Source organism: Miniopterus natalensis, chromosome 5 (genome assembly GCF_054644295.1).
Source record: "Miniopterus natalensis isolate mMinNat1 chromosome 5, mMinNat1.hap1, whole genome shotgun sequence".
Classification (NCBI taxonomy): Eukaryota; Metazoa; Chordata; class Mammalia; order Chiroptera; family Miniopteridae; genus Miniopterus; species Miniopterus natalensis.
The window spans coordinates 8,221,584-8,246,380 of record NC_142085.1 but is presented as its reverse complement, the minus strand read 5'-3'; the positions used below and the strand labels follow the sequence as shown (position 1 = coordinate 8,246,380).

General features: G+C 56.8%; 1 protein-coding gene across 1 annotated transcript in view; it reads left to right on the top strand.

Annotated features, from left to right (window-relative positions):
• Positions 1–4,079: 4,079 nt before the first annotated feature.
• Positions 4,080–24,797, top strand: part of GRM4 (glutamate metabotropic receptor 4) — a 162,708-nt gene continuing 141,990 nt past the window's right edge. The window contains exons 1-2 of the mRNA XM_087817237.1: positions 4,080–4,231; positions 13,933–14,817. Coding sequence (XP_087673363.1) covers positions 14,299–14,817 — 519 coding nt within the window. The 5' untranslated portion in view covers positions 4,080–4,231; positions 13,933–14,298. The remainder of the gene's footprint in view (positions 4,232–13,932; positions 14,818–24,797) is intronic.

Genomic DNA, 24,797 nt, shown 5'->3' with positions numbered 1-24,797 from the left:
ACTGGCCAGGGGACAGTTATTGTTTAAATAAACTCCCCCATCAGAGACATTTCCATCTAATGGCCTGGTTTAGGGGAAACCAAAATTGAAACCCATCAGCCACAAGGCTCAGGTGGTGGCTGGGTCAGCTGAACATGGGAATCATTTGTCAGGAATCATTTGCCCTTCAAGCTCACTTTGATATATTTCAACAAATTCTAAACTTCGGGATTTTCAAAGACAATTGCCTGCTCCTATTAGGATTCTTTTGAAATGGAGAAGTCCTAGAAGCAGCCTGGTGGGTTTAAGTTGCCAACACAGTGGGTGCGGAGGGGCAGACAAGTTATTTTCCCTTTCCGGGGAGGCAGAATAAGAGGGTGAAGAGAGCCTTTGCTGCAGCAGGAGGGAGTGAGGGCAGGCCTCAGGAAGAACTTCCAGGGCACAAAGATATGAAGCACAAGTGCAGGACTTTGTATTATTATTTTCTCTAGGATTGTCCGCCTCTTTCTCTCTCCCAATGCTGAGCGGTGTCTCCTTTTCTCTGGGTAAGTCAGCACACAGAACTGGTGTTTTAGAGGGCTGGCCCTGCTCACCCCACCAGTGTGATCAGGCCAGCCTTCTTTAAAAGTTTCAGGATGAGATCCAACCCCTAATCCCAGGTTCTTAGAGAGACCCCTGCCCAGCCCCCTCATCACTCCTGTGGGGAAACCAATGCTTAGAGAGGCTGAGGTCCCCCCCATACAGGTCACACAGTCTTAGCACTGAAGCCTTGGCCTCCTGCTTCCAGTCCTGTGTCCCCTTCCCAGTCAGAGCCCTGCTCTGAAAGGGGAGGGACGGCTTGCTGAAGAGGCCAGTTTGGAACTCAGGCCCTGGTACCAGCCGGCCCAGGCCCAGGCCCAGGCCCAGGCCCAGGCCCTTGCTACCTGGCTCCTGATGTCACTTCTGATTGCTCTTCTCCCACTGATTCGTAGCTCCCTTGTCCATCCAATGACTCCAAATCCCCCAGGGCAGGGCCACCAATTGAAATTCCTTGAGGCATGTGTGTCTCTGTGTCTGTGTCTGAGGGTCTGTGTGTGTGTGTGTATGCGTGTATGTGTATGCGTGTATGGATATGTGTGTCTCTGTGTACGTGTATCTGAATGTGTCTCCATGCATGTGTGTGTATTTGTGTGTTTGTGTGGGTGACTCTGTATGTGTCTGTGTGTCTCCATGATAAGTCAAGTCAGCCATAGTCAGCGAGAGGGTATCCCAGTGGTACCAAGCTGGAGTTCAGATGGGGAGGGCCGGGTGGCTGGGAGGCCTGGGATGGCCCAGGAGCTGCCTAGCAGAGCCTTCTAGGCCTCAGGCTGGGAACCTTCAAACTGGACGGGTCCACAAACATCCATCTGCCAGCCAACAGTGTTTCTTTTTTAAACCCCTGAAAAATATAGCCTGCCCAGCCTTCTGCAACACAGCTGGTGGGGGGAGGGGGCCAGGATAATTATGCCCAGAGTGAAGGCAACACTGAGGGGCAGGGGTAGGGAAAGTGGCTGGGTTAGTTTTGGCTTTCAATAAACAGTGGCCCATTTATTTTCAGTTTCATTCATTCATTCATTCATTCATTCAACAAAAAGATATTAAGGACTATATTCTGTGTAAAAATTGCAGTGGCTCCCACTCATGGGCACTTAAACACAGGACTGGGTGCTGTGCATACATTATTTCATTCTCTTTTCATGACTAGCCCTTATGGTAACTTCGCATGAATTGGATGAAGGCCCCCATCTTTTAGGCAGATACAGCCTTAAGACAGAACATGTCACTTGTCAAGCCCAAGGCAGGCTGAATTTGAGCCTCCCAGCACTCCCTCAACTGGGTGGCTTTTGTACACAATCCCGGCAGCCCTGCTCAGAGGTTGGCATTATAGTCCTTGATCTACACGTAGGAAACTGAGGGACCCTGGGGAGGTGGACTCAAGCTCAGGGGGTTTGGTTTGAACCCAGGCAGGCAGTTCCCAAGGACACGACCCCTCCAGGAGTGACTTGAGTTCCCTGCAAGCTCACAGCAGCGCACACTTGGCTGGGCAGAGCCACTGGACAGCAGGAACTTTCGTGGTCTTGGCTTAGGTCTCTCTGAAGTGCGAGGTGCTGAACTGTGCGTGGCCATGGGGTGCACTTCTCAAGGTCAGGGTGATGTCCAGTCATCTGTGTATTCCCACAGATGACTGGGAATGGAGCAGGATCTCCATCAGGGCTAGTTGCATAAAAAATACATGAATAAATGCATGATCTAGGCCCTTCTGTCAGAGACTTCAGTCTGACTGGGTAAATAAGACATGCTTTTGGGGCCATTACATGTGACAGTAAAGAGAGTTTGTGCTTTGCCAACATTTATTCATTCACCAAGCATTCATTGAGCTTGCACTATGGGCCAGGCAAGCTGCCAGGCGCTAGATGAACCATGGTGAATAAGATGTGGTTGTGGCTTGCCATAGCCTGGAACTCTGGAGGAGGGGGCATCTGAGTGGGTCTTTGGGAAGGGGCAGGGTTGTTGACACGGCAGACCAGTAGTGGGAGAGTCAATTCCTGCTGTTCTCAGACCCCCCAGACATTCCCTTGACTAAGAAGGAGGCTATCTGTGGCAACTAGGGGTTGGGTTGTGAGAAGGTGCTGAGTCTCCCTGGGCACAGCTGAGCACAGGGAGGTGCCTGCAAGTGGCCAGGAGGACTGATGGGGAGGGAGGCCACTCTCTCTCCCGCCTCCCTGGCATTGTGTTTGAGCACTCTGCCCGGGACAAGGACAGTCACACGTCACAGCTCTAATTGAGTCTCTTCTGCAGTCTGGGAGGCGATGCTCTTGCAATCCTAAGAGGCCACATGGCTCCCTCCCTCTCTTCCTCACCTGCCTGCCTAAGGCTAGCCCTGGCCTGGGATTTTTCACAGTCCTCTAGGAAGGCGGGAGCTAGGGCTCCAGCTTCTCCCTGGCTGAGGGATTCTTTCCCAGGTTTGCTCCAGTCTGCTGGCCAGGCCACCTGTTACACTTTGCAAACCACCTAGAGGGAGGCGAGAGAGCTGTAGGCCATGGGGGAGGGTTTCCCCTAACCTGGTGGGGCTCCGGGCTAGAGGGGGCGTCTCAGTGGAAAGGGCTCCCTCACAGGCGGTGTGACCAGGGGCAAGTGGAATCGCCTCACTGGGCCTCAGTTTCCCCCGGGTCATATGCTCGAACCAGGAGCAGTGGGGTGTGCAGACGAACATGCCACATGGGGGCACACGCCGCTGCCACTGTTCGTGCCTGTGTGAGAAGCGGCCCAGTGGGCGGAGGTTCCACTGACGCACTGGGGCGGGGTGGGGGTGGGGAGGAGCGCAACCCCTCTGCATCGCGGGTTTTGCTGTACTTCTCTGATCCCCACCTTTGGGGTCAGGAGGGGTCCCCACCACGTGGGGGGGTGTCCATGAGCTGACATCCGCACGGCGGGAAGAGGGGAGAAGGGGGCTTCCAGGAGAGGGCGCCGGTGGGGCGCGGCGGGAGGGGGAGCAGACGGTTGGCGGGCGCTCGGAGAGCCCCAGGCTTCCGGCAGTGGAGGTGCGGGTCGGGGGTGGGCGCCTAGGTGCTCTCTCTTTAAAAGGCCGGCGGAGCGCCGCGCGCTGGGCCCCTCGCTCGCAGCGCAAACTTGCCGCGCTGGGCTGGCGCCTTCTCGCGCGCGGCGGCCGCCGCGGCCACGGGCGCCGGGCTGAGCGGCTGCGGTTCCCTCGCCCCCTCGTGCTCCGGGGCTCCCGCCCCTCCCGCAGCCTCCCCTCTCCGCGCCCGCCTCGCTCTCCCAGTCTCTCGCTCCCTCTCTCGCCCGCTCTCCCGCGCGCTCTCATTTTTTCCTGCCGCCGCTGCCGCGGCGCCCGCACCTCGGTCGGCTGCGCCAGTGATCGGCTCCCGCTCCGCTCCCTTCCCCGCCCGGAGCCCTCGCCGGACCGCGCTTCCCGGAGCCGCCCTGCCCGTTCCCTCCGGCTCGGACCCCGCGGAGCGGGGCTCGCCGGCGCTCCCCAACTCGCCCGCCCGCTCTCGCAGCCGCCGAACGCAGCGCGCCTGGCGGCGGGTGCAGCCCCGCGGCCGCCGGCCCTTCCCCGCGTCGTCCGGGACTTCGGGCGGCTCCGCGCCCGGCTCGGTCCGCAGCGTCAGCGCCGCTCGCCGCGGCCCGCGTTCTGGGCACCGCGAGACCATCTTCTCGCTGCCGCCTCCCGCGCCCCCGACCCTCCGCGCGGTGCAGACCTCGCCGGCGCGCGGTGAGTTGTGGCCCGCGGAGACCCGGCCGAGGGGACGGTGCCCTCCGGCCTCGGGCGCGGGCTGCGGCGGGGACCTCGGGGCTCGGGGAGGTGGCCTCTGACGACCTCCCGCGCTCAGGGCTCCGGGAGGAAGGCCGGCCGACTGGAGTTTTCGGGGCTGGAGGGTCTCCCCGAGGGGCTGGCCCTGCTTTCTGAATGCCCCAAGGGAGGGAATGGGGCAGCGGCTTTTCTGTGGGCCTGGGGGAAAGTCTCTGTATCCGGGGTTATGTCAGGTTCTACCGGGTGGGGGGTCGTGCCACTCTCAGGTGGAGGCGGCGGCACTAACGCGCCCCTCCGCGGGGAGGCAGGGCCCGCGGGGGCGCGGGGCAGTTGCACCCCTTCCTCGCCGTCTCCGGGCGAGAGGGCAGCGCCAGCCTCGAGCGCCTCGGCTGCTTTTCCCGCACCGCGTCCCGCTCCCGCGGCCGCCCCAGCACCGCTTTCGACACTGGCCTGAGCCCGGCGCCCGCTTGCTTGCGGCAGCGGCGGGTTTGGGGTCTCCCCGGCCCCGGGACCTCAGGGTCAGGTGCTCCTCGGACAATCTGGACCGACCCTCTCCCGGACCCAGATGAACTCATGCCGCTCTGTGGCAGCCAGGCTGTGTGTGTGTGTGTGTGTGTGTGTGTGTGTGTGTGTGTGTGTGTGCGCGCGTGTGCGCGCGCGCGTGTTGGTGGGGTCCCCTCCGGGGTCGGGCTTCCCCGGCGCTCGCGAGCTGGAAGCGCCCCCTCGGTGGAAGCGCGGGGGCGGGGCTGGAAGGCGAGGACCCGACTGCGAGAGGCGCCCCCGCACCGGGGCGGCCTGAGGCTGTTTGTGCTGAAACGAGAGGCAGTGGCGGCGCCAGGGCGTCTTGAGGCCCAAACGTACGAGCGCCCCCTGCCCCCAGGCCACGAGTGACACCCCCGCCTTTAGACTTTCGGTTCTTTTTGGAGGCGGCTCCTTGCTTATTTCCCCCCTCTCGTCAGCATCCCTGCCCCTGGTGCGGGAGAAAGCAGCTTTGCAGTATTGAGCTGGGTTTGCCTAGTGGGGTGCCCGAAGCCACGTGTCTGTTGGAGGGGTTAGTCCATCTGCCCCTCGTCAGTCTGGCAAAAAGGCCTCCGTGATGGAGAGAGGTGTGTGTGTGTGTGTGTGTTCCATCATAGGCCCTCCCTGCTTCATTCTGGAGTGAGAGTGGGGGCTCGGGGCAGGCGGGAGACCCGAGCTCTGAGAGTCTCCATACTGGGCATCCGGTTCCCACAGCTTGCTACCCATCCTCACAAACCTGGAGCCAGCTCACTGTGGAAACGAAGAATGTTCTAATTCCCATCTACTCGCTCCCCCAGGGTGTGCCCTGGGCCTGTCCCACTCTCCCCTGGATCCACATGGGGTGCTGGGCTGCCCCAGGCTCTGTGTATGCAAGCTCAGCTCCTCAGAGGCCTCAGGGCCTAGGTGGTGGGAGAACTTCCAGGAAGAAGTGAGGACCTGCAGGAGCTTTTCCTGAGGTGGCAGAGACAGTCCGCACCACGGACTCTGGAGGCTCCTGGGTGTGGTCACCCACTGGGCAGGTGGCTCATTGCCTTTCCTGAGCAGGCCCTGGGGACTAGTGGTGAAGACCCCTGCAGAGAGCCTGGCTACCCTGGAGAGTGGGGTCAGAGCCCTTACCCCTCTCCCTGGCCATCAATTCCTAGAGGGCTTTAGAGTCCTGTCCTTGGGATGGAGTGGGGGCTTTGAGGATGATGCCCCTGGGCTTCTGCTTAGCCCTGGATGACATGCCTGCTCACTTGTGACCACTATCTTCACCTCCCTCCAACTTTTGTCCTTCTAGTCATCAACTTTCCCCCACCTGTCAACACCTTCACACCTCTCAGAGAGGAAAATATCAAAAGGTTATCCTCTCCTGAGGTCTTAGCCACTTCAAGGGCTACTCCTGCCATGGACTTTTGCATTTAAGAGAGACCCAGGGGAAGATGGCAATGCCTAACCCAAAGGAACGCTCTGCTGAGGGTGTGGTGGATTTTCAGGAGCTGTATGGGGGAGGGGGCATGCAGCTTGTCACAGGGACAGGAGGGGGAGGTGGGAGCGTGTTGGGAGTTGAGCTGCTTTCTTTGCCTCAGTGACCGGACATAGGCCGCTCCTCCCCCCACCCCCTTCATCTGGCAGCTTCAGGCTTCATCTGTTGGAGGCGTGCCGTCTCCAGGAGGGAGCCGTTGCACAGAGGTAGGTGAGGGCGCCTGTGAGTGAGTGAGGAGGAAGCTCGTGAGCCAGCAGTGTGCTAGCCAGAAAGGCCAGGGGGTGGACCCAGGCCAGAAGGGCTCTGCAGCCCTCGCCCCCTTCCTGAGAGGTCCCCAGATCAGCCTCCAGGATGCTTAGCCACATCAGAACCGCCCTGCTGCATGGGGACAGCTGGCAGGAAAAGATGGGACCAAGACCCACAGGCTTATGAGGGTTATAATTACAGGCAATAGACACATCCTCTCCTCTAGACAAGTGTGGAGCTGGCAGCCCCTAATTTCCACCCACCCAAGACATCTGCCCACCCCTGCTGTCCTCCTCTGCTCTGCCTAGAACCCAACTTTCCAGTGGGCAGGCCCTGCGGGCAGCCTGGGCAGCTGGGCCCGCTGGCTGGAAGGTTATCTCACTTCTGCAGAATGGTGGCAGCCTTTGCTGCCTGGAGAAGGTGTGGGGGGAGCTGGCATCTGGGTTTTGCCCTGCTCACTGGGGCTGGCGGAGGAGCTGCTGGAGCTGCTGGTTGTCCAGGCCAACCCGAGGGCGGAGGCCGAGGGCCTTCCTCTTGTGGGCAGCGGGCCTGGAGCAGAGGATACCAGCTTCCTGTTGCTCCCACCCAGCTTGGTGCCAGCTCCTGCAAAGAGCAGGGATGACTTGTTTTTGTGTCAACTCTGCCCTAGCTAGCAGGGGACCATCAAAAATTAATTTAGAGATTTCATTGCCTTTGGCCCTTACAGAGTGCAGGCTGCCTTCCCCTCGCTCCTGGGAGCCCTGGTTCTTTCTCCTCTGAGTTCTCTCTCTGCTGAGTCTGGCCTCGCAGCCCACCCCAGGCTTGTAGCTCTGTGTTTCCAAGCCCCACCCCCTCAGTCAAACTCTGGGGGCTTCTGCCTCATTTCCCCCACCTCTGTTTTACTGTCTGAGCCTGCTCTTAAATGGGAGGTAGATAAACAGAACTTGCTTAGAAAAGATAAGGCCTGCCCTGCACCCTGCCCACACCATCTCCTAGCCCACTGGCCTGAGAGAGCCCCTTCCAGCCTGTTCATGTCTCTCTTGGCTCCTTGGAAAAACGAGCACACAAGGATAGTAAAAATCACCCCTTAAATTAAAGCTGATGACTCCTGTCAAAATGTTTTATTATTAATCTCACCATTTAGCAATCTCATGGCAGCAGTGAAGCTTAAATATGTGTACACACGTATATTAAATAAATTGGGGAATGCAAGGCATAAAGACATTATCTGAACCCCATTTAATTAAGGTAGATATTATCTGCAGTAATTGGGCAATAGCCCACGAGGACAACCCATGCCATTTCAGCCCAGCCATGCTGACAGCCGGCTGCGGCGCTTAGTTGAGCCTCTCGGTTCTGAAGAAGCACTGCCGCCCGTTGGCTGTGGTCACAGAGTCCCACGAGAGCCCAGCCAGCGGCTCATCCCAGGCTGGGCCACCTGCATCAGCTTGCCTCTTGCCCTGTCCCCCACACTCGCCCACCCAGCCACCCCTCCATTCCTCAGGAGGGCAGAGACTACCCTCGGGACGTGTTTGCTGGTTGGGGACCGTGACTTTTAGTAAAAACACTGTCATTGCTACAGGGTTGTTTTTAGATCTGAATATTAGAATTGGGGACTTGACCTGATTCTTAAGTTCCTGGTGGGTGATGGCTTCTTAGATGTCACTGTCCCTTCTCTGTGCCTAGCCTCATTGTGGCCTGGGATGGAAGTCTCACCCACAGCCGTGGTTATGTTCAGAGCTGTGTAAGATGGCAGAGTTTGGGGGTTAATTTGCTAAACCAGCGGGCTGCAGCTCTCCAGGGCGGTGCTGGGGTTGGGGGAGCTCTGATTTAAGGAGGGGAGACAGGCAGAGGGAGGAGAGAGGAAGAGAGCGTTAGTGGGGAAGCCTACAATAGCAGCAGCTGCAAAGACCCTTGCCCACTTAGGCCTTGTTAGGGAAATAGGATGGTGGTGGCACGGGTTGGGGGATGAGTTGGGGGGGAAAGGAGGGGCCTGGGGGTTGCGTGACGAGAGGAAGGGCTGGTGGTAGGAGAAGATCTGGGCAAGCATGAGCTTGGCGGCTGGCCCCTGGCTCTGGGTTAGGGGAAGGTCAGGGCTGGGCATTTTCTGGACTCGCTGGTGGGATCAAGGGCAGAGGAGAGGCCCTTGCTTTTACCTCCAACTGATGGGAGCTGCTGTGGCCTGAGCAGGTAGCTGCCCTTCAAGCCTCAGGTTTTTCTTATCATGAATCCCTGCCTGTTGCTGTGTTCAAAGCCCTCCAGTGGGCCCTCACCTCTCTGTCCACACCATGGCCCACAGGTCCTGCTTGGTGTCCTCTCTGACCTCTCCTGAAAAGGGGAGAGGTAGGGGGAGAGGTCAGAGGTAAGGGCAGTGCTATTCAGATAGGCCTCCTTGCTGCTCCTTGCACAATGAATGCTAAGCACATGCCTACCTCAGGGCCTTTGCACTTGCTGTTCTTGCTACTCAGGATGCTTTTCTTCCAGATACATGCTCATGCTTTTAGTGTGTGTGTTTTTTTAAATCCTCACCTGAGGATATGTTTTTATTGATTAGAGAGAGAGAGAAAAACATTGATGTGAGAGAGAAACATCTATTGGTTGCCTTCTGTATGTGCCCAGACCTGGAATTGAACCTGCAATACGTATGTACCCTGATATGGAATTGAACCCCCAACCTTTTTGGTGTACTGGACGACACTCCAACAAACTGAGCCACGCGGCCGGGGCCTTTTACTGTTTTTAATGTTGACTCAAATGCCACCTCCACAGAGAAGCCTTCCTCGACAATTTCTTTTTTCTGAAAAAGCCCCTCTGGGTCATTCCCTGTCTCCTTACCAGCCTTATTTTTTTCATAGCCCCTTGACTCCCTGAAGTGCCACACATCTGTGCGTTGATGTATTTATTGTCTCTCTTGTGCCACCCCCACTGGCTCCACAGGGCAGGCGTTTGCCTGTTTCACTCCTAGCAGTTTCTCCAGTGCCCAGAGCAGAGCCTGGCACACAGTAGATGCTCAGCACATATTTGAGTGACACATCGAGTAACTGCATGGTTGTGGCAGAAAGGATTGTATTCTATGCCTGACCACACGAGAGGGTCGTAAGAATTCAGTGCAAATGTGATTCCTTTTCGTGCTCTGGGCCCTGCTTTGGTGGGGGTGGCAGCCATGCTGGCTCTGGGCAGGGACCTGGCTTTGTCTTATTATTTATTAAGATTTCATGTGTTTTGGGCCTTGGGCTAGGCATGGGGACGGGGTGAGGGCGGAGCTATTTGGACAGGCCCTTAATGTGCTCCCAGGCTCATCAGTGTCAAATAATGGCAGAGAGAGTTGCTGCATGGCATTAGCTGTGGAGGGAGATAATAGGAACTGGAATAATCAGGGCAGGCTTCCTGGAGGAGGAAGGATCTCTTCAAGTGGCTCAGTGTCATAGCGAGGAAGCTGGAGGGAATCTGGGTAGGGGAGGCACAGGCAGTTGACTTAAAAGTTTTCCCTTCCTTAGTTTCCATTGGCCTTAAGCTAAAGAATTACTTTCTCCTTCCCTCCCTCCCTCTCTCCTTCCTTCCTTTCCTCTCACACTCATTTCTCAGTGCCCACCGCAGAAGCAGAGTTGACAGAAGTGAAATGAGTGCTGAAGGGAACATGGAAGCACATGGGGTGGGGGGAAGAGGCCCCCAGCCGGACAGGAGGCTGGAGTCAAGGAAGGCAGAGGACAAGGGCCTGGGGCAGCCCTGGGAAGGCCTGGAGCCCTCTCTGGGCTCCTGTCCTCTTGTGGGGGAGCCAGGAGCCCAAGACCCCCTCAGCTGCAAGCAGGAGGGAGCCTGCTGGTTGTGCCTCTGCCCCCAGCACAGGGCAGGGCCACTCCCTCTGCCTGCTCTTTATTTTGGGGGGTGGGAAAATGCCATTTCCTTAGGTTTGGGACAAGCAAAAGCAGCTCAGAACTAAATCGGAGTTTGGCAAATCACAGTGGCCATGTTTGGATCTGGTTGTTTTGTGGTTTGTGGTTCTTCCTGGCTCGGGCCCTGGCTGCCGAGGGAAGGATTTAGGTTAGACCTGGGGAAAGCATGGGGTCCGCTTGTTAAGGCTGGGAAGGGTCACTGAGGCAAGTTCGGGAATCCTCTGTGGGGCCCCCAGACAGAAGAGAGGTCTCAGATGGTGGGGGAGGCCGCAGGAGGGCTGGGGTGGACTCCAGCCGTCTCCCCAGCTCCCCTCACTTCCTCCTTCCCTGAAGAGAATGTTCTGGAAAATGCTGGTGGCCAGCGAGCTGTTGCTGTGTGGAGGTGATCGTGTGTTCTTCCCTCTGCTCCGCATCCCTTCCTGCGCAGTCTGTCGTCTCCTGGAGCCAAGGAACCCAGCAAGGGCCAGAGAGGGACAGGGAGGGAGAGGGAAGATCTAGGAGAAGCAACCCCCCTTGGGGAGGCACGTGGCTTGGACTGCAGATGCCCTCCTGATCTCTCCTGGAGAGGGTCCCCCTAACTGTCCCAGGTTTGAGCATTCCTGGCTGTCGGACTTGGAGGGTGATGGTCTGAGGCTCCAGGCCTCTCCCTGCCCCTCCCCCTGCCGACAGAGGCAGCCCCCCAGCCTCTGCTCCTGGTCACTCCTCTCACAGGGTATTTTTACTTTTTTCTTTTCTCTGTTCCTGTTACATGATCAAAGGAAAGGGGGGGCGGGGGACTGAAAGAGGCGCAGTTTGCCCAGCTCTTTGGAGAAGATCAGAAAAGGCAGGCCTGCCAGGCAGGGAAGGAGTGGGGCCCAGCCCCTTTGGAGGGGGCTGTGGGCAGGCCGACAAGCTTGGGCAAAACCCTGTCCTTGGGGTCATGATTCTAATCCTGCAAGTATTTGCCTTTCGCCTCACTGTGGCCTTCTCCCCCTTGTGGATCTCTGTCCTTTCCCGGTATGTGTGTGTGTCTACTGTATATGGTGTGTGCGTGTGGGGCCTGTGTGTGCACGCTGCCCAGCCCACAGGTGCTCAGGCTTCAAGGAGAAGCCAGGGCCGAACCCTCAGAGAGAACCTGGGAGCCTGAGCAGGGCCTGACTGACAGCAGCCTGCGCTGGCCTCCCAGCCTGAATGCCCTGCTGCAGCCTCAGGTCCCTCCATTGGAAATTCGGGAACACCAAGCCTGAGCTCCCAGGCTGTGAGAACTGGATGAGGTGGGCATGGTGGAGTGGTCAGGAGCTGGGCAGCCTGCACAAGCTCTGTGTCCCAGGGCTCTGTCACCAGCTGAGGTTTGGTGCCTCAGTCTCCTCTGGGTCATAGGGACAAAAGTGCCCCCTAGCTCATAGGGAGGTGAGCACTGCCTGAGGAAATGTAAGCAGAGTACTTAAGATAGTGCCTGGCACAGAGCAGTGTGTTGTCATTTGCTGTTATTTCTCCTCGGGGCACTATTGGCATTTGGACAAGACAGTGTTTCATTGTGCAGGCTGTCCCCGTGACATCTCTGACCCCTACCTGGATGCAGGTAGCAGGTGACTCCCGCTCCCCCTCGTCACTGTGACATCTGAAAATGCCCCTGCAGGGACACTATGTCCCCTGACTAGATTTTCCTCCAACCCACCCATTTTACAGATTTTGAAACTGAGGACTCTCTAGGGGACATGCCTGGCCCCAGCAGGGCAGTAGCAGGACTGTGGCATCTGTCTAAGGCTTCTCCAGTTTCTCTTTCTGAATTGCCTAGTATTGGCATCAGCAGCTAGGTCCCCACAACCTCTCAGTCCCCACAGCCACCTGGGAAAGAGCTCTGATGAGCTCACACGGAGGTGTGAGTGATCATGACAGTTCCATTCAGTTGTAGCCGCCCCCTCTCCTGTATTTTAACAGCTCTTACGCCTCCCCAAAGCACAGACCCCCAGTCCTAGGCCACTGGATCCTCGCTTTGGGGGTGAGGGTGGCATTAGGAAGCTTTCTTGCGGGCGCCCCCAGGGCTCTCTCAGTGTGACTGGTGCTGGCTTTGAGTCCAGAACCCACCCTGATTAGCTGTGTGACTTTGGGATGCTACTGGGCTACTGGTTCACCGCAGAATGGGGCTAAGGAGAATTAACAGTGTCCTTGGCCTCTGAGAAGCTAATAGGAGGGAGCATTTTGATGAGGGGGTGAGATGTGAGAGTCCAGAGGTGCTTGGCAGAGAAGCCCAGAAGCTGAGGCTGGACTCCCAGGTTCTGCACCCTCTCCTCCCCTCTCCTGTCCCAGAACTGGAGCAGTCTGGGCCTCTGTGGGGCACTTAGAGGTAGGGGACAGGTGGCTCTGAGACCACATCTCCTGGGAAACTTAATCCAAACACAAGCTCTTCTTCCAAATGGCTAAGGAAACAGGCACATAGTGGGCAGGTAGCTTGCTGGTTCATGTGACAAACCCATGAGGAAGGGGGCCTGGGGTTGGCCTTCCAGCCCAGCCCTGACTCAGCTTCCAGCCTTCTCTCTGTGGCCTCCCAAGTTGAGGGGAGGGAGGTTGCTGGCTTTGAGCAAGGAGGCTGGGGGAGGGAAGGAACCCCAGGGGAAATTAGCCCAAATTAGCAGTGAGATGAGGAAGAGCTGGTGTTCTCTCCTCTACCCTTGCAGATAAATATTTAATCACAACAACAATAATAATGACGGCGATCCTAATAGTGTGCAGTAGCTCAGGCTGTAACCTGAGCCCCACTCTCAGAGGGAGGAAGTGGGGAGAGAGGAGCAATGGAGAAATTGAGAGATAAAGATGGGCAGAGAGGGAAGGGAGGGAGGGAGGCCACGGGGAGAGGGAGGCTTGCTTGTCACTCAGGAGCCCCAGGGTTTGCTCTCTGCTTGGGGTCCCTGGGCAGCTGGGGTGGAAATATGAAACTGGAGGGTCCACCTTGCGCTCTCTGAGTCAGGAGGAGAATCCTGACCCCCGACAGCCCCAGCTTCTCCCCAGCCCTCAGAGGAGCAGCTCCCAGCCCCATTCCTTCTCCAGAGGGCCTCTTGGCCTTCCTTACCTCCCAGTCCCCAGGAGCCTAAGTCTCTGGTTCCAGAGCTGGGAGTTGGGAAGCTGGGTGCCAGGTGATGTTCTGCTGGTCACTACCTGTGTGACTTGAGCAAAATGCTCTCCTGCCCTGGGCCTCAGTCTCCTCATCTCTGAAATGGGGTTGGGCACAGTGGGGCTGGTTTCTTGCTTGTCTGTCATGTGGATGGGTGTGGAGGAAGGTCCCTGCTCCTTCCAAGCCGTCCAGGCTGCCCCTGGGGAGTGTGCTCTCTGATGGCCAGCCTTCTGATAGCAGTGGGTACAGGCCTTGAGAAATGTTCAAACATGACCCAGTTTCTGTCTTAAGCTCTCCCATTTGGACTCAAGTTGAGCAGCAGCCAGGAGGAAACGAAGATGAGGAGATTTGTGGAGTCTTTGGCGATAACCTCTAGCGTCTCCTCTCAGGCTCCTGATGAGAGATCAGAATAGCTAATGTCTTCTTTGGGCTTCTATTTGATTCTCTCTCTCTCTCTCTCCCTTCTAAGGTTGGTAGGAGAACATCGGAGCTATTTTCTCTTTGATGCCAAGATACGCCAAGCTAGGAGCACGCGTCTTTGTTCACAGTCATCCACCAAGAACAGGCCTGCAGGACGTGGGGACTGAGACCAGAGCTTCATTGCACCTTGGCCATTGCTGTGGGCATGGCCTGTGCGGGCACCTGAGCGTCGCCCGAGTGGTGAGGAGCACCAGCATGGTTTACCCCGTTGGCAGCCCTCAGCCACCTCACTGCTGAAGCTGCCCTGGAGAGACTTGTGGGAGCTGCTCTGCCCATGCTCAGCCAGGCTGTGGGGCCAGGGGCCTGCCGGGGCTAGGAGGGGCCTGCCGTCCATGGATCTCTAGGGATTTCCGAGATGCCTGGGAAGAGAGGCTGGGGCTGGTGGTGGGCCCGGCTGCCCTTTTGCCTGCTCCTCAGCCTGTATGTCCCTTGGGTGCCTTCCTCCCTGGGGAAGCCCAAGGGCCACCCCCACATGAATTCCATCCGAATAGATGGGGACATCACACTGGGAGGCCTGTTCCCGGTGCACGGCCGGGGCGCAGAGGGCAAGGCCTGTGGAGAACTTAAGAAGGAAAAGGGCATCCACCGGCTGGAGGCCATGCTGTTTGCTCTGGATCGCATCAACAGTGACCCGGACCTGCTGCCCAACATCACGCTGGGCGCCCGCATTCTGGACACCTGCTCGAGGGACACCCACGCCCTCGAGCAGTCACTGACCTTTGTGCAGGCGCTCATCGAGAAGGACGGTACGGAGGTCCGCTGTGGCAGTGGCGGCCCGCCCATCATCACCAAACCCGAACGCGTGGTGGGTGTCATTGGTGCTTCAGGGAGCTCAGTGTCCATCATGGTGGCCAACATCCTCCGTCTGTTCAAGGTCAGTGCCCGCCGGTTCGCCCCAGAGGCGTTCTTTCACGCACAGGGTGCCAGGCCCGGCCGGCTCCTTTCTCCCCTCCTCTTCCTTACTGCCAGGGAGAAGAATTTCTTCCTGGGAGTAGTAGCTGAACACTTGAGGCCTGTCCCTTGCTGAGCTTGGGCCCAGCAGGGGGAAGGCTGCGGGGCGGGTCCCGGTGGCAGGGCGTTGCTGAAACAGCACCTGCCCCCGCAGCTCCTTGATCGGTCCCACTCGGGGAATTCTGACCCAAGGAAGTGCTGGCGAACAGCGGAAGGGAGGAGATATGCAGGCCCATACAGAAAAAGACAGGCAGGTGGGAAGGTAGATCAAAAGACAGACAGACAGATAGAATGGAAATGTGAGTGTTTCCATGGAGAAAAGTAAGAGTTTTGTTTTGACATTGTTTTCAAATACTTGCAATTCCCAAGGAAGATGTGTTTTTCTTCTGGGTCACTGCGAAAGCCCCGCGTGGCTCTCTTGCTCCACCCCAAGATTATGGTTAAAAAATGTGTCCTGATTTGGCGTTGGGCCCCTGAGCGCGCAGAGGCTGGAGGGGAGGATAGAAAAAGGCCTGGAGCAAGCAGGCGGTCCTCGCCTCTGGTGCCCTTGGCCCTGAGCCAAGCTTCCCTCACTCATTTCCTTCCTCTGCCCTTCCTCCTAGCACACCTTTCTCCCTTCCCTTCTGGAATCCTTCCCTGCCCCCTCCCTGCCGACTCCCTTCCTCTCTTCCTGGGGCAGGAGCTGCTGATTTGCAATTCAATTGGAGCCAAGTGCTTCGCTAAGCTGGTAAAGCAACTGAAAGCTACCCGGTAGAGAGAAAAACATTACAAGCATTTTACCCATAATTATGGGCCTGCTCCTCTCTGGGAGCCTCCTTGTTTGCTCTGTGTTTGTGTGTGTATGTACATGTGCTTGTGTGTATGTGTGTGTGCGTGTGTGTGTGTGTGTGAGAGAGAGAGAGAGAGAGAGGGAAAGAGGGAGAGAGGGAGGAAGGATAGGGTGAGGGGGAAGGGATGCACAGAGGAAGCCTTTGGGTCCCTCCTTCACTCGGGTGTCGGATTCTGAGCCTCTGGATGGATTTGGCCCCTTCTCTCCTCAGAGCCTCCAGAGTCAGGGATTGGACTGAGAGAGGCTGTTGGCTCCATGTAGCGTGGGAAGCACTGAGCCTGCAGCCCTCTCACCCCGACCCTTTCTGGAACCCGTTTGCCCAGTCCCGCCATGTATCAGTGCTTTGTGTTGTGGGCGTCGGGTGAAAGTGGGGATGAATGTGCAGAAGACCCCTGTGTTGGGGATGGGGCCGGTGGGAAAGAAAGGAGGCTAGAGTTGACCTGTCCCCGCGTGGGGTGGGGTCGGAACTTTGCCACTTGTGCCATGTGGTTCTTGCCTTCACACCTTCTTCCTGGAGTGATGGTTTTACTCAGTGATCTGGACGAAAACACCATTTTAATTTGAGAACAAATGGGTGCATTATGAAGAATGCAGAGGAAGACGAAGGAAGTAGGAGACTTGAAGGAAATGTTGCCCTTGCCAAGGACAGTCTGAGCAGTCCCCGGGGAGCTGTTGCTTCGGCCATTCCTCCGTGGGATGGTTTGGGAATGGGAGCCGGGCCCAGTCCTTCCGCCTGCCCGGATTTGCAGCAAGGCTTAGACACCCAGAGTGGGTGGGGGCAGGGCTTGGCTGTCCCGGCCGGGGCCTAGCGATGGCTTCTGCTTCCCGAGTCATCACGTCAGCCTGCCTGACATGGAGGTGAGGAGAACTGGGTCATTGAGCAGAGGGGACAGTCCCCGGACTTCTTGTCAGCCTATCTGGCTGGGGCACAGACCCCAGCCTCTGAGAAGGCTGGAACTTGGGTAGGGCTGCTGCAGCTCCCTCATCTGAGCTGTTTTATTAAACCGTTTGCTGAAAGATTGTTAAACAGCCTCTTTGGTCCCTTGAGACTGATGTTGGTGAGGGCCCCTCCCCACCGTCTCCCAGAGGGGAGGCAGTGCTCACACTAGAGGGAGGCGGAAAAGATCAGAGAAGCTGAGAGGTGTCACTTGACACGTGACAAAGGCTCTAAGAAAGGTCACTGTCAGCGTTAGGCCCTAAAGCATTTGCTTGGAAACATGAATATTTTGGGGTGAGATACCCAGTGTCTCACATGGGTGGGCTGTGACTTCTGTGCTAACTGTTCCCAGGGTTGGGAAGGCCTTGGGGGGGGGTGAGGGGGCCTGGGGCCCAAGGACCTCACCAGCCTCAGGGCTCGCAGGTGTTCCCTCTCCTCTGCCCATCTGGTCACATAGATCATGGCCGTGGCCTCAGTTTGTGCCTCCTCAGGCTACAGAGAGATGAGTGGGTTGGGGGGGATCAGGAGTCCCCCAGGCTGCACAGAGCGAAGGAATGGGGGACAGAGGGGATAGCTGGGAGAGGAAAGGGAGGGGCAGGGGAGAGATGGGGATAGAGCCAGAGGGAGACTGATGTCTGTGGTCTGCATTCCCTGGGTCCCTTTTAGCAGTGTTAATGTTCCAGGCTGGCGACAAGAAGGCTCCTCAATAATTAAACTGATAGACATGAGACGCTGGGCGAGAAACTTAAAAGCCATTTACAGCGGCAGAAAGGTTGAGCTTTGGGGAGGGAGGTCAGGAGCAGGAGGCTCAGGCAGGAGGGGACGAGGGAGGGGCCCCTTGGGGGGCCCTGGGGAGCTGCCTTGTCAGGTGTCTATTTCAAAGGGCACCACGGTGGGTCCCAGCCCAGCTCCTTCTCCCACCAAGGCCATTAGCGAGCCTGCTGGGAACTTCTACCGGAGTCTGTGATTGCAGCTCTTCTTCCTCCAAGAGGTGGATTTGCTGTGTGTGGCTGAGAGGAGCTCTGGCTTCGGGGGCACTAGGGTTGGTTTCTGGCCTAGAGAATGCTAATGGGGTGCAGTCAGGGTGTGAACAAAACTCACACGTGGCGGAGCTGGAAGGGGCCAACTCCCCATCCTGCAGATGCAGAAACTGAGCCCTGATTAGGTGGCAGCAGGGCAAGGATGGAAGTCAGGTCCCCAGCTTCCAGACCTGACTCCTCCCAGGCTGCCTGCCGAAAAAAACAGGTTGAAAGTGGGACTCAATCCCAGGCCTTCCCTGGGAATCAGAAGTCCTGACTTTGGGAAGCCATGGGCCTGACAGCTTATCTCCCTTACTTCCCTGCTCCCACCTGCTCCATCATCCTCATTTTGGCTCTGTTCTCCTGGGAGAGGGGATATTGATGGATGTATAGAAACCTTTGGAGGAGATTCTGGATGCAGAGGATGTGGCCTATACAAGGCTGTACTGTGGGGACAGCCCAGGTTCTGGAGCCAGTGAGGCCTGGGTTTGACTCTCTGCTCTGCTAGAGTTACCTCGCCATATCCATTCACTATATTAGTCATTTACACCACAGTGTGAAAGAGCCAAAGAAGATCTTCTCCTGAGAGCAACCATTGGTTGGGGGAGAAGAACATACTAAGTGCCTTGGAAGGAAGCACTTGTCAAATCCTGGACCTGTAAGAACACAGAAGGATCCAGAAATCATTTCATTGAGTCCCTTGCTCATTTTACAGTGGAGAAAAAAAACCTGAGACTTGGAGAAGGGGAGATTTCACAGTGTGCTGGCTAAGAATTTGGACTCTGGAGCCAGGCAGCCATTGCCACTTTGGCAAATTGTTTAGCCTGTTTGTGCCTCAGTTTCCTCATTTGTAAAATGGCGGTGATAATGATCTCTTATGTGGGAATTAAGAGTTCATGTTCACAAAAGGCCTAGTGCGGTGTCTGGCACACAGTCAGCCCACAGGAAATGTCATTGCACAGCTTGTAGCTGGGCCTGAAGTCAGCATGAGAGACTCGTCCATGTGGAAAGAGGCTGGAGCCGGTGGGCAGTGACAGACGGTGACCTTTGAGGCTGATCTTGGAGAGCTCCCACCATCTGCTGGGTCTCTTGTGTCTCCCTGCAGAGTGTTGAGACTGAGCAGCCCACTTAACTTTTGGATAATGAGAGTTTTCTCGCTGTCACAGCAGTGGGGATGGGAAGCAGTGGGGAGGAGTGGAGGGAGGGCACGAAGGGACAGGCGGAGGAGGCGATGGAGGGGACGCTGGCCAGCGGGTGGGTGGGCCGGTGCCCCGCTTCCCGGGAGAGGCCCGGCCAGGATGCTGGTGATTGACGTCAGCCCTCCCTGCACCACCTCGGCCTGGCTGAGCTCTCGGCCCACGTAGGGCTGTAAGTGCTTGAAGGTTCCTGGCTGCTTCTAGGGAAAGCTGCCTGCCTGGTGCTTGGCTTGTCTTCTCCTCAGCGCCTAGCCCAGGGCTCCTGGGGAAACTTTGTGGCTTAGCCAACACCAGCTATTCTGTGGAGGATGTGGGTTTTGTGTCTTCCAAGTATTTTCACTGCACAACTAGGAGAAACTTTCAAGACAGCCCAGACGCTCTTCCACGGCCTGGCCATCTTCCTCGAAGACAGCTCTGTCCTCCCAGTGCCCTGGCCAGAAACCTGGCAGCATTTGACCACCCTCTTTCTACTGCTAGCAAATGCAGCCTCTCCTTTCTGAATGCATCCTGGAGATGAGCACTCCTCACCCTCCCGCCCTGGGTGTCACCCGACCACTGCAGAAGCCTCCTCCCTCCTCTCCTGGGGCCTCCAAATGGGCCCCCACAGCCGCACCCATGCTCAGTGCCCAGCGGGTCTTTCTGAAAGTCACTGCAGACCTGTCATCCCCGGCGTCAACTTTGCATTGACTTCCCGTTGCTCTTAGATCGAAATGGGAGGCCCTGTGCTACCCGGAGACCCTGACCACATCCTTTGTCTCTTCTGGGTGCATGTCACACCAGTCATGCTGTGTTCTTTGTGTCACTTGAAGACCCCATGCTATTTTTCACCCTAGGGCCTCTGTACCTGCTCTCCCCTCTGTCTGGAATGTTCTCTCCCACTCTTTGAAGCTGGATTCTTCTTTTATAACCTTAAGCTTAAATGGACTTTCTTCAGAGACCCCCCCCACCCCCTGTCCAGTCTGTGGTCATGTCCATATATATATTTTTTGTTAATCCTCACATGAAGGTATTTTCTCCATTGCTTTTCAGCAAGAGTGGAAGGGAGGAAGGGAGGGGTGAGAAAAACATCGTTGTGAGAGACACACTTTGACTATATGTATGCACCCCAACCAGAGGCCAGTAGCGAACCTGCTACCCTTCAGTGTGCGGTCTGCCGCTCTAACCACTGAGCTGCCGGCCGGGGCCATATTTGTTTTTGTTTGCTCTCGGCTTTTCCTCCAGCCGTCTTTTTATGGCCCATAAGCTAAGAATGGTCTTTATGTTTTAAATGGTTGAAAAAAATCAAAAGCATCATAATATGTCATAACACAGGGAGATTTATGAAATTCAAATTTCAGCACCTATAAAGTTTTATGGGAGCCCAGCCACACCTTTCCATGTACGTATTGTCTAGGGCTGCTCTCAAGCTGCGAACTCAGCATTGAGTGGGTGAGACAGACCATCAGCTGACCCCTGCTGGACTCTAAGCTGCACCTTTAGGACCCCAGTGGATACCAGGCCTACCGTAGATCCTCAGGGAATCTTGGCCGAATGGACTCATGGGGAGTAAGGCATCTGCAGCCCACAAACCCCTCAAAACTCTGGAGCAACAGCAGGGTAGCCGTGGTCTGACGTGGCTACTCTGGCTGTGGGGTGAGTGCAGCTGGGCCCACCTTACCACTGGTCCGACCGGTGCCCACCAGTACCCTCAGGCTGAGTCCTTACAACAAGCCCCAAGGCTAGGTGTACAGTTGTTATCCCCATTTTACATATGGGGAATCGAGGCACAGAGAATTTAAGCAACTTGCCCAAGGTCACACAGCTGGTGAGTGGTGGAACCGATACATGAATCCAGGCTGTTTGGCCCTAAATCTACCCTTTTACCACTCTGCTCTCCTATCTCTTGGCCATCAGATAGGGTTGGGTTTGAGATCTGGCCTAATACTGTGTGACCTTTCCTAGCCTCAGTTTACTCATCCGTAAAATGACTCATCTGGCAGAAACAACAATGTGTGCAAAGCCTTTAATAGGTGCCGGGGGACGCTGGTGTTACCTGAACAGGTTTGGTAGACTTCAGAGTGTTGTGAAAAGTGCTGGACCACGAGAGAGTGGGAAGGAGTGGAAGAGGTGATAGGAATGGGTCTTGCTGAGGGTGTCCGTTGGGCTGTTCTCCCAGTGTGAGGACCACATAGCACTCCCGTTTATTTTACAGTGACTCTCTTTCCCCTAAGCCCAGGTGTCCCTTTGTGGCAGGAGTCTGGGAAGGGGACCTCAAACTGAGGGTCTGGCCCAGGTCTGAAGAGAGAGGAGAGGTCTGCAGCCCCAGCCGACTCCCTGCCAATTCTCCTGTGCGCTCCGCAGGGCTGTCCCTGTGGATGGGGCTGCTGAGGTCGAAGTGGCATTGCTCCAGTGGCTCTGAAGCCTGGGGCTCAGCACAGCCACCTGGGGAACATCCTACTCTTGGACCTCAGCAGCGGGGAGGTGAGGCCTGGGTCCTGGGTCCTGGGTCCTGGGTCCTGTATTTGGATACCTGCTGGCAGGCTCTGTTGGCTGCTCTGAGTTCTCCTCAGTATCCCAGTATCCCTGTGCCACCTGGCTTCTCCAGGGAGCACCCTCCACCCACTGTGCAGGCCTCTCAAGCCCCCTTCCTTTGAGGTACACTCTGGGGCGGCAGAACCTCTCTGAATACAGAAGGTGTAGGAATGGAAGCAGGAGGGGTTCAGCTCTGGCGGTGGACTGACAAACAGGCTCTTTCTTGCAAATTAAAAGAAGGGAGCAGAGGCCTGTGGGGGCCATTTCTTGGAGATGCCCTGGAGGGAGGCCTTGTGGGCTCTTACCAGGTTGGAGCGGACAGGCCTCTGACTACGTGTGTGACATTGTGGAGGCTCTGAGGTGACGCTGAGTCTGGAGAGGCTCAGGTTCACAATGGTGGGCTTCTGGCTCTCACTCTCCCATCTATACCTTGGTTTGCCTATCTGTAAAAATCATTCATTCATTCATTCATTCATTCATTCATTCATTCACCAAATCTGAATTGAACATCCATGAACCTTTCACTGCTAGAGCAGTGGTTCTCCATGTGGCAGCACATTGGAGGCACCAGAGAGTTTTAAAACCCTGGTATGAGCCCCACCCCAGGAATTTAGATTTACTTGGTTTGAGATGGGGCCTGGGCTCCCCAGCTGATACCCATTTGCAAACCAGGTGGAGACCGACCACTCTAAGCAACTTTATAAAGCAGGAAAGAAAACAGAGGGAGGCCTTGCCCTAGTGAGGCTCCATGTGTGAAGGGGAAGGCAGGCAACGAGTAGGCCAAACACATAAGCATGTAATACCAAGGCAGAGTGGCTTCTGCAGAACAAAGCAGGAAGTGCCTCGAGAGCTGTGGGGGGCAGGGGTGCCCATTTAGATGGTGTGGTCAGAGTTGGACTTTTAGAAGAGGGGACATTTGTTGATCAACCTAAGTAGAGTGAAGGGGGTTGCCCTGTAGATATCTGGAAAGAGGGAGGTGGGAGGAGGGAATGGGGCATTGGGGAGAGGCACATGGGGTCTGCAGCCCCGGCTGACTCCCTGCCAGTTCTGTGCACTCCACACAGGAGAAACAGATGGAACAACAAGTGCAAAGGCCCTGAGGCAGGACTGTGCTTGGTTGTTGACTTGACCCAGGAGCTCAAGGAGGGGGACCCAGGTAGCTCTGGGAGCAGGGAGAGGAGGATCACAGGGCTCTAAAACCCACACCCTGCTCCTTCTTACGCAAAGGGTGTTGTGGGAGGAGGCTCACCAGGGTTCTCGAGACCTTGGGCAAGTCACTGGGCCTCTCAGGGCTTTAGTTTCCTCACCTGTAAGAGAGGCAAGTGGACCCTGGATGGTCCTTGTGAAGCCACACAGGGGAGGAGACATAAGGGCAGAGCCTGTGTGAGAGGCATGTTCTTCCCCTTGCCTCCCACCCTGCTGGCCTCCCCCACCCAGGCCCCCCTGTGCCTCTTCCAACTCCTCCCCCTTTATGTCACTGTTGAGATGAACAGAGTTGGGTGCTGGAGACCGGAGTGAGACAGGGCCAGCTAGGCAGGAGCTCCAAGGACAGTGGTTAGAATGTGGGGGACCATGTGGCCTGGGTTCAGCCGCTGCTCTGCCATTTATTACCTGGGAGGCACCTCTCCGTGCCTTAGTTTCCTTGTCTGTAAAATGGGTAGCCTGCAGTACACCTCATAAGGCATTGTGAGGATCAGATGAGGGATACTTAGAACGGGCTCAGGGCACTGCCTGGCCCGGGGGCTGTGGATATCTGCGGAGTGCCTGCTCGTGGCGGGCAGCCCAGAGCACCTGCTTTGGAGGCAGCCACGCAGTAGCTGCCAGGTCACTAGGCTTCCCTGTACCTTTCTCATCTCACTTGTAAGACTGGCAGAATCACATGTGCTTTTCAAGTGTGGAAGCAGAGGGCATCATGGGAGCTGGCAGTGTGGTGGCACACAGTAGGGCTCAGCAACGTTAGTCTTCACTTCCCGCTGCCAGAGCATGACAGGCCTCAGGGGGCAGAGGTGTGGCTCGGAGTGTGCAGGTGGGGAGCTCTGCAATGTGGAGGGCACTTGCTGGCTGTTGGCAGAGGATGACTGCCGAGTTTCCGCGAGCCCCCTGTGTGATGGTCCTGGGGTCCTCCCGGCCCTCGCTGTTGGGTGTGGGCAATGGCGGGGGCAATCTCTGGCTTCCCCCTTGAGGGAGGGCTGTGGGTCCCCTTATCAGAAGCTTCCCATAGCTCAGGGACCTGCTTTCTGGGCCTGACTCTGCTGCCAACTCTGTGTGACACTGGCTGGGTCAGTTGTCCTCCCTGTGAAATGAGGGCATTGGGTTAGGGAGGTTCTGGCTCCACTCTAGCCAGAGGCCTTCCTGTAGGAGGAGCCCTGAGCTTACTACTCCCGGTGTCAGGCTGGCCATGGTACTGTCGCAGCCAGCAGTGGCCTCCCCAGTCATCTCTGCGCTGAGGGTTCCTTGACTGTGTTCGCTACTCTCCCAGACCCTCCTCTGCGAGTTTAATAAATCCGGAGGAACCTGAAAAGCACTGGCTCCTCCCGATTTATTAAACTAGCATTTTTATGACCCAGACATGCTGGAAATGAAAAGACGGCAAATTCTACTTTATATTCCAATTGACCTTTACCCTTGCCACTTGCCCCAGGGCCTGGGCTGGGTGGGGTGAGGGGGTGCAGGCTCAGGCCTCCTTTCTCAGTTCTGGGGCCTGGGCTGGGTGGGGTGAGGGGGTGCAGGCTCAGGTCTCCATTCTCAGTTCTGGGGCCTGGGCTGGGTGGGCTGAGGGGGTGCAGGCTCAGGCCTCCATTCTCAGTTCTGGGGCCTGGGCTGAGTGAGGTGAGGGGGTGCAGGCTCAGGCCTCCATTCTCGGTTCTGGGACTGCCACTGGTGTTGTGGGGCGGGGAACAGAGACACCCTTCGCCTGACTTACTTTCTCTGAACATCAGGCCTAGTCCCTGGCCTCATTGTCTGACTGTGGCTCTCTGTTTTCCTTTCATGTCCTCCCAGATCTTTCTCTTCTCCCTGCCCCTTTTGGACTCTCTCTGCTCTCTCTGGGCCTCTCCCTGGGTGACATGGGGCAGCCTCATCCAGGGGCCCCGGGGTTAACGCCAGGAGGTAGAAGCAGCTGATGAGCCTGCCTGTCCCTGGCCAGGTGCCCCAGCCTTGCACCCTCTCTGGCCACCCACCTGCCTTACACCTGGTCATGGCTGTGGCACTCGGTACTGAGCCCTACTCAGTGGACACCCAGCTCACCCAGGCCCTCCTGACTCAGGCTGACCCCCATCAGCCCCAAATTTCCCCTGGAAATTGACCTGACCATGGGCAAGTCTTGCTGCTGCTCTGGGCTCTGCTTTGCCGCCTGTGGGATGACTGGGGCTGGCTCTGCAGCCGTTCCAGGGCTGCAGGGGACCAGGCGCT